General features: G+C 61.4%; 1 protein-coding gene across 1 annotated transcript; it reads left to right on the plus strand.

The window, feature by feature from the left end:
* The first annotated feature begins 1,812 nt into the window (after nucleotides 1-1,812).
* On the plus strand, nucleotides 1,813-6,849 carry LOC109258587 (keratin, type I cytoskeletal 17). Its single transcript, XM_019435491.2, has 8 exons — nucleotides 1,813-2,314; nucleotides 3,415-3,497; nucleotides 3,878-4,034; nucleotides 4,624-4,785; nucleotides 5,205-5,330; nucleotides 5,423-5,643; nucleotides 5,753-5,778; nucleotides 6,621-6,849. The coding sequence occupies exons 1-8, from the start codon at nucleotides 1,883-1,885 to the stop codon at nucleotides 6,713-6,715; spliced, it is 1,302 nt and encodes a 433-aa protein (XP_019291036.2). The 5' UTR covers nucleotides 1,813-1,882; the 3' UTR covers nucleotides 6,716-6,849.
* The last annotated feature ends 234 nt before the right edge of the window (nucleotides 6,850-7,083 follow it).

Consider the following 7,083-nt stretch of genomic DNA (forward strand, 5'->3'; position numbering starts at 1 on the left):
TGCCTCGTGTGATCTGGTCCAGTCATTGGCTTGGGGCGGTGTGTGCTGAGGGACTGCGGAGAAGGACAGTTTGAGGGCTTGGGTGACACTTGTCACCTGCAAACCTGTTCTGTCCGCCTCATCCAGGCCTGGGGGGCTCCCGGGAGGCCAGAGGGAAGAAGGCAGGAGATTGAGGGCAAAGGGATGGGAGAGCCCATCGAGCTGGGAAAGTTTCTAAGAATCAGCCCGTGGGTCCCCATGGGCTGGTCCGCAGGAGGGCCCCATAGACTTTCTGGGGAACCACACCCCTTCTAGAGAACTCCCTGCCTCAGCCTGGGGCAGGTCTGGGTTCAAGATCAGAGGGAGAAGGGCTGGGCAGGGGGGCTTTCTAAAGGCATGGTCCAAGGTGTTGATGGGCGAGAGGGGGTGGCGGTGGCACGGCCAGCCCAGGAGACCAGCTTGGCCCAGCTCGGGGAGTCTGTGGGGCGGGGTGGCTGCTGTGTGTGTGAGCGTGGGGGGCGTCCTGTTTGCTCTGGTGGCTTGGCAGCTGCCGGGCTGTTGGGGAATCTCTCTCAGCTGCTAGGAGGGGATGTCTGGGCCTGCCTGGGAAGTGGAAGCCATCAGCAATCTGGGACACGGCCACATTCCATTCAGCGAGCCTGCCGGGACACCGGGACCCAGGGCCAGGCTGAGGGTGGTGGGCAGGGCAGGTGGGGGCCCCATGAGGGGACTGGGGTGGGCTTCTGGGGGAGGCTTCGGGGTGGGAAGGACTCGCTGGGGGTTCTCAGGAAGACCCTTAGGCAGTGTCCTTTATATTTCCATCTGGCCGGCACTTGAGGTGGCTGCCCCTCACCTCACCCTGAGGCCTCTTTGGGTACAGGAGGGATAAGGAGAGTGGCCAGGGGCACGGCCGTCCTTTCACAGGGAGGGTCTCCCCTCGCCCCCCCACCCCCGGCTCGCCACTTAAGCTCTCTACTTAAGCTCTTCCTTGCCCACCCTGGCCCAAGAGGGAGGTGGGGAAAGGTTAGAGGGGCAGGCTGGGTCCCTGGGGTTTCCAGGGATAGGGGCAGTGTGGCCAGATGGAATCACAGCTCCTGGAGCTGGTGCCAGGGCTCTGCAGAGGGCGGGGGCAGTGTGTCGGGGACTGTGGGAAGTGTTGGGCTCTGTGGCACACTGGGGTTGAAGGAAGCAGGAGCCCTGCCAGCCTGGTTCTGTGGTCAGATGGGCCAGCGGGACACTATCCCTCTCGAAGTTTCCTTATCTGTAAAATGGGGTGGTAACCTGAGAGTCGCTGTGTTGTGTGGTGAGCCTAGTGGGCTTAAGTCCAGTGTCCAAGGTGGGACAGGGTCTCAGTCCTCACCCTCTCCCCAGCACCCAGCCCCGGGCCAGGACTGTGGTGTGGCATGTGGTGAAGGAGACCGGCCTCAGGCCGGGGTCTGCCTGGTTCCCCGGCCGGTTTTCCTGCCAGACACGGGGGCCCGGTGGGCTGGGCTGGGGTGGCAGCTGCCTGGGAGGGCCCGGTGACGGTGACGTCCTGCTTCTCCTCTTCTCCGTATTAGGTCATGGGAAAGCATAGCTGGAGGGCCTGCCTGAATCACAGGTGACAGGCCTGAGACCAGAGACATGCACTCGCGCAGACACCCAGCACGGGGGTTCGGGGAAATGAGGCAAAGCCCCAATGGTGGGAGGGGAGGGGGCCGGCAGCCACCTGGGAGCTGGCAGGCAGCCAGCAGTGATGAAAGCTCAGGAGAATGGAAACAGAGGAGCGAGCCTGTTGTAATCGCTACGCCCACTTGTCGATCTATAAAGGCGGCGGGCGAGTCCCGGCAGCCACACGCACCTCGGACCTCTCTCCTCTCTCGCCCTCTTACTCTGTGCCTGCCTGCCACCTGCCGCTGCCACCATGACCACCACCATCCGCCAGTTCACCTCCTCCAGCTCCATCAAGGGCTCCTCTGGCCTGGGGGGCGGCTCGTCCCGCACCTCCTGCCGGCTGTCTGGCAGCCTGGGCCCTGGCTCCTGCAGGCTGGGGTCTGCGGGGGGCCTGGGCAGTGCCCTCGGGGGCAGCAGCTATTCGAGCTGCTACAGCTTTGGCTCTGGCAGTGGTTACGGTGGCAGCTTTGGGGCCGTGGACGGGCTGCTGGCGGGTGGGGAGAAGGCCACCATGCAGAACCTCAACGACCGGCTGGCCTCCTACCTGGACAAGGTGCGCGCCCTGGAGGAGGCCAACACTGAGCTGGAGGTGAAGATCCGGGACTGGTACCAGAAGCAGGCCCCGGGGCCCGCCCGTGACTATAGCCACTACTACCAGACCATCGAGGACCTGAAGAACAAGGTAGGGCCTGCTGGTGGGACAGAGCCTTTGGGGGGCATGGCTTCTCCTCCCCCCCGTCTGGTATCCTTGACCATGGCCTGGAGTCAGCCTAGGGGGCTGCCACGGGCTCTCAGGGAGCTGAGGACAGCTTGGCTCTGAGTTGGCCTCTGGGAACCCACCTTGGAGCCACTGTGTGGCCCACATTCCCCTTTACGGGGGCAGCAGTCTGGGCCAGGGACAAGTGAGCCTCATGGAGCTCCTCTGAGCCTCAGTTTCCTCATCACAGAGCTTGTTGCCACCACCTCATGTCATTGGAGGATAAGATGAATGGATGCGCGTAGAGGCTGGGCCCATGGGCTGCCAGATACGTGGGCATCTCTCTTCTTGAAGCAAGAGGGGGATTTTGGGTGATGGTGGGGTGAGGGATCTAGTGAGTTCAAGACGGCACCTGCTGGGAGGGGGAGGTGGAGACAGGGGGCGGGACCTCAGGAAGGCCTCTGTGTGTCTTATTTGGGGATTTTTCTGGCTTCCCCATCTGTCCCCCTCCCCCTGTCCCCTCCCACTGTCCCCTGAAGAATGGGGTTCAGCAGACCTCCCAAGGGCAGAGCTGCCTGCTGGAGTCTGGGGTTTGGGCCCAACAGGGGTCATGACTTCTGATTTGGAATTACTCATTGGTGAGGGCTCTTGTAGGGGCCTTTTGGGGGAGCCTCTCAGGGGCACCATCTCCCCAATTGTAAAATGAGGGGGTTGTTCACATCTGTTGCTCTGTCTGGGATTCTGGGACAACTTCTGCCCCAGGGGATCTCTCCCATTCTTCTCTTCCCAGCTGGGCACTCCCAGCTGGCTGCCTGCTCCGGTTGAAGGGAGCCTGGCATGGGGGTCCTTGTGGGAGGAGGCAGGTCTGGGGGTGGGGAGAGGAGGCAAGCTTCAGTGCCTCAGACCCCTGCCGGCCCCTCCTCTGCCAACAATTACTGCCTGGTAAAGGTGAGGGGCTGGGCAGGAAGAGAGCCTTCCTGAAGACAGCCACATCCTGGCCTCCAAGCAGGAAGATCCATCTCAGAACCCTGGTCTGGGCTGAGCTACTCTTTACCGACGGCCTTACCACTTTCCCGTCTCCCCAGATCCTCACGGCCACCGTGGACAATGCCAACATCCTGCTGCAGATTGACAACGCCCGCCTGGCAGCTGATGACTTCCGCACCAAGTGAGCCCTGGCCAGGGGGCTGGGAGGAACCGGGGCCCCCCTCCTCACCCCAGGACCGCAGTTGCTATGGCAAGGGCCAGCAGCTGGGGTGGGGGAGTCCACCACTTAGTCATGGATGTGGCAAATGCAGCAAATTCTGAAGGCCGCTGGGCTTAGGCAGAGAGAGGGAGGTGAGGCAGGAGGCAGAGAAGAGAGAAGCTAGAAGCCCGGTGGGGGTGGGGCTTGGCCCCACAGGGTCCCAGGGCCCTGAGGAAGCATTCTGCTTCCACTCCACACCCTCACCTCCATGGTGCCTCACCATCAGAGGCCGGATGCTGGCCAGGACCTGGGCCTGCCTGTGGGTCCAAGCATCGAGACTAAGTCTCTGTTTCCTTTTGCAGGTTTGAGACGGAGCAGGCCCTGCGGGTGAGTGTGGAGGCCGACACCAATGGCCTGCGCAGGGTGTTGGACGAGCTGACCCTGGCCAGGGCCGACCTGGAGATGCAGATCGAGAACCTCAAGGAGGAGCTGGCCTACCTGCGGAAGAACCACGAGGAGGTGCGGTGGTGGGGCAGCAGGTCAAAAAGGCTGCGGAGGGGGTGGCAGGGCTCTGGAACTGTGCCAGGGCTGGGACCGAGGGAAGAGCACAGAGCAGGTGCTCCAGGGCTGGTCACCTTATGGGACAGCCCTGTTTGTGGAGCCCTGACCCTTAGTCCCTTCCATGTACCACCCTGCTTCCCTGAATCTGGGGACCCTCCCAGGGTCCACAGAGGCCCCTTCTCCCCATCCTGGCCTCCCTCAAGAGGACAAGGGGACAGTGAGGAGGTCTCCTTGTTCTAGCCCAAACCCTTGAACCTGGACCCTATGTGGAAGTTTGGGAATTCAAGGGGATGTCTTAGGTGTACTGCCTAAGAATTAGATTTTATCTTTGGAGAGCCCTCAGTCTAATGGGGGGGGCATAGAACCTGTCCTTAGGGAACCTCCAGTCTGACGGCAGAGGCAGAGCCCATGCAGAGCAGATGAACAAGAGTCAACAGGAGGGGCAGGGGGTAGAGGCAGAATGAAGGGGGGCTCCTTGGGAGGGGTCTGGAGAGTAAGAGAGCAGGACAGGTCCACATGCCCACACCCACACCTCCCTCCCCCACAGGAGATGAACGCCCTGCGAGGCCAGGTGGGTGGTGAGATCAACGTGGAGATGGACGCCGCCCCTGGCGTGGACCTGAGCCGGATCCTGTCTGAGATGCGTGACCAGTACGAGAAGATGGCAGAGAAGAACCGCAAGGACGCCGAGGACTGGTTCTTTAGCAAGGTGGGGGCTGCTGCGGCCCGGAGGCCTCTCCCAGCGGATGGGGGGCAAGGACTGAATCCTGACTGATGCCCAGTACCTGGCATCTTGGGGGTGCCCTATCCTCAGTGAGCCATATCGACCCCATGGGATCAGGGTCACCCACTGCATCAACAGGCCAGGAGGTTTCTGGGCTTTGGAAAGTGGGATGCTGGTGAGAAGGCACATTGCTCCCACAGTTAGGTTTGGGAGGGGGCTGAGAGGCCCAGCGGAGATCAGGAAGGTGACCATGTCCAGGGGAGTTATGGGGGGTGGGGAGAGCCCCAGGTGCCCGTGTGGGCACAGCATGGGCCCTGGGCTGATCATACGGAGGCCGTGGGTGTCATCTGACTTGGAGAAGGGATCCCAAGCTCACGCTGCACTCTCCTGTGTCCTGTCTGCAGACAGAGGAGCTGAACCGCGAGGTGGCCACCAACAGCGAGCTGGTACAGAGCGGCAAGAGCGAGATCTCCGAGCTCCGGCGCACCATGCAGGCCTTGGAGATCGAGCTGCAGTCCCAGCTCAGCATGGTAGGGGAGCTGCCAGGCCTGGGGTGCACCAGGGACCCTGGAGGGGGCACTGACCCTCCTTGCTGACCCCTGAGCCTCCTGCCCTCCCGCAGAAAGCATCCCTGGAAGGTAGCCTGGCTGAGACAGAGAACCGCTACTGCGTGCAGCTGGCCCAGATCCAGGGGCTGATCGGCAGCGTGGAGGAGCAGCTGGCCCAGCTGCGCTGCGAGATGGAGCAGCAGAACCAGGAGTACAAGATCCTGCTGGACGTGAAGACGCGGCTGGAGCAGGAGATCGCCACCTACCGCCGCCTGCTGGAGGGCGAGGATGCCCAGTGAGTGGGGGCGGGGAGCCAGGGGCCAGGGGCTGGGGGTCTGGAGTGGGGGTGGAACTCTCAGACCCAAATCTAATCTCCTCTTTCTCTCTCTCTTTTTTTTCTCCAGCCTGACTCACTACAAGCCCAAAGAACGTAAGGATCTCGGTAGCTGAGGGTGGGGGTGCACGGGGCAGGTAACCCATCTGCTCATTGCTGGGGAGGGTCCCAGGACCTGCAGGGAATGACAGCTGATCCTCAGTAGGGGTGTGTGTAGAAAGGGACCTGTTAGGGCTCAGGATTGATGCTCAAGGGAATCAGATGAGGGAGACACTAGTCTGATGGGGGCAGGGCAGAGAGATGGTCCTTACCCTAGAGATCCTAGTTTGATTGGGGCAGAACTGGTCCTAGCCCTGGAGACTCTCCTCTGACGGGGAGATTAGGGACATGGTCTCTCGTGGTCTTTGTTCTTGAGAACCTTACAGATGAGCAGTCCTGACCCTGGGATCTGTAGTCTGAAGGGAGAAAGGGACATGGTCCTTGCCTTCCTTGCCTTCTAGATCCCAGTGTGATGGGAAAGATAAGATCCTGGCCCCGGGGAATCCAGTCTAATGGGGGTGATGCAGACCTGGTTCTTGTCTTGGAGATCCCAGTCTGGAGATGAAGGAGACAGGAGCCTAGCCCATGCCCTGGAGACTGCAGAGAAATAGAGATAGACCCCACTGGGTAGCACCCAGTCTTGCAGAAGGACACAGTGGGTCAGGATCAAACCTCCCATCTGGGAAGCTGGACTCCTACAGGGGCACTGCCACAGGGAGGGGATGGGGCAGGGAGTGGCAAGAGCAGGAGGGACGAGTGTCTGGATGTGATATTGAGAGGTGAGAAGAGGCAGGGACCGCAAATGGCTGTGGCGGGAGAGCTAGCTCTACTCAGGGAACTGGGGGCTGAGCCAGGGTTTCTCGGCCCCCACCCCACCTCGGAGTGTCTGTCTCCTGCAGCCGTGACCACACGCCAGGTGCGCACCATTGTGGAAGAGGTCCAGGATGGCAAGGTCATCTCCTCCCGCGAGCAGGTCCACCAGACCACCCGCTGAGAACTCTGCTCCTCCTGGCCAGCCCCCCAGGCTCCCCCACTGACCCTGTAGCCTCTGGATTCCCCAGCCTCAACTCCTGGCTTAGTCCCTTTTCCATAACCCCTTGCCTGACCAATAAAGCTTGTTGACTCATATGGAATTCGTCCTGATTGTAGCCACTGAGGTGGCCCTAGTGAGCAATGGGTGAACTGGGGGAAAAGTCCGTGGACACCAACTGTTGTTGACTTGGAGGTCAAGGGTGGTCTAGGATCGGGGTAAAGAGTAGGTCTGGGCAGGGCTTAGGGGGGCACTTTGCATCTCTGAAGGGTCAGTGATCCTTGGGAGGGTGGTCCAAGCAGTGCCAGACCCAGGGTCAGGCCAGCATACCC

The sequence above is a fragment of the Panthera pardus genome, unplaced genomic scaffold (genome assembly GCF_024362965.1).
Source record: "Panthera pardus isolate Hobbes unplaced genomic scaffold, ASM2436296v1 HiC_scaffold_3, whole genome shotgun sequence".
In the NCBI taxonomy this organism is placed as follows: Eukaryota; Metazoa; Chordata; class Mammalia; order Carnivora; family Felidae; genus Panthera; species Panthera pardus.

Bases quoted from the DNA above. Each gene is read 5' to 3' on its own strand.
- LOC109258587 (XM_019435491.2), top strand. From the start codon at position 1,883: ATGACCACCACCATCCGCCAGTTCACCTCCTCCAGCTCCATCAAGGGC. The intron at 3,498-3,877 runs GTGAGCCCTGGC...TTCCTTTTGCAG, and splicing joins GCTGATGACTTCCGCACCAA to GTTTGAGACGGAGCAGGCCC. The intron at 4,035-4,623 runs GTGCGGTGGTGG...CCTCCCCCACAG, and splicing joins TGCGGAAGAACCACGAGGAG to GAGATGAACGCCCTGCGAGG.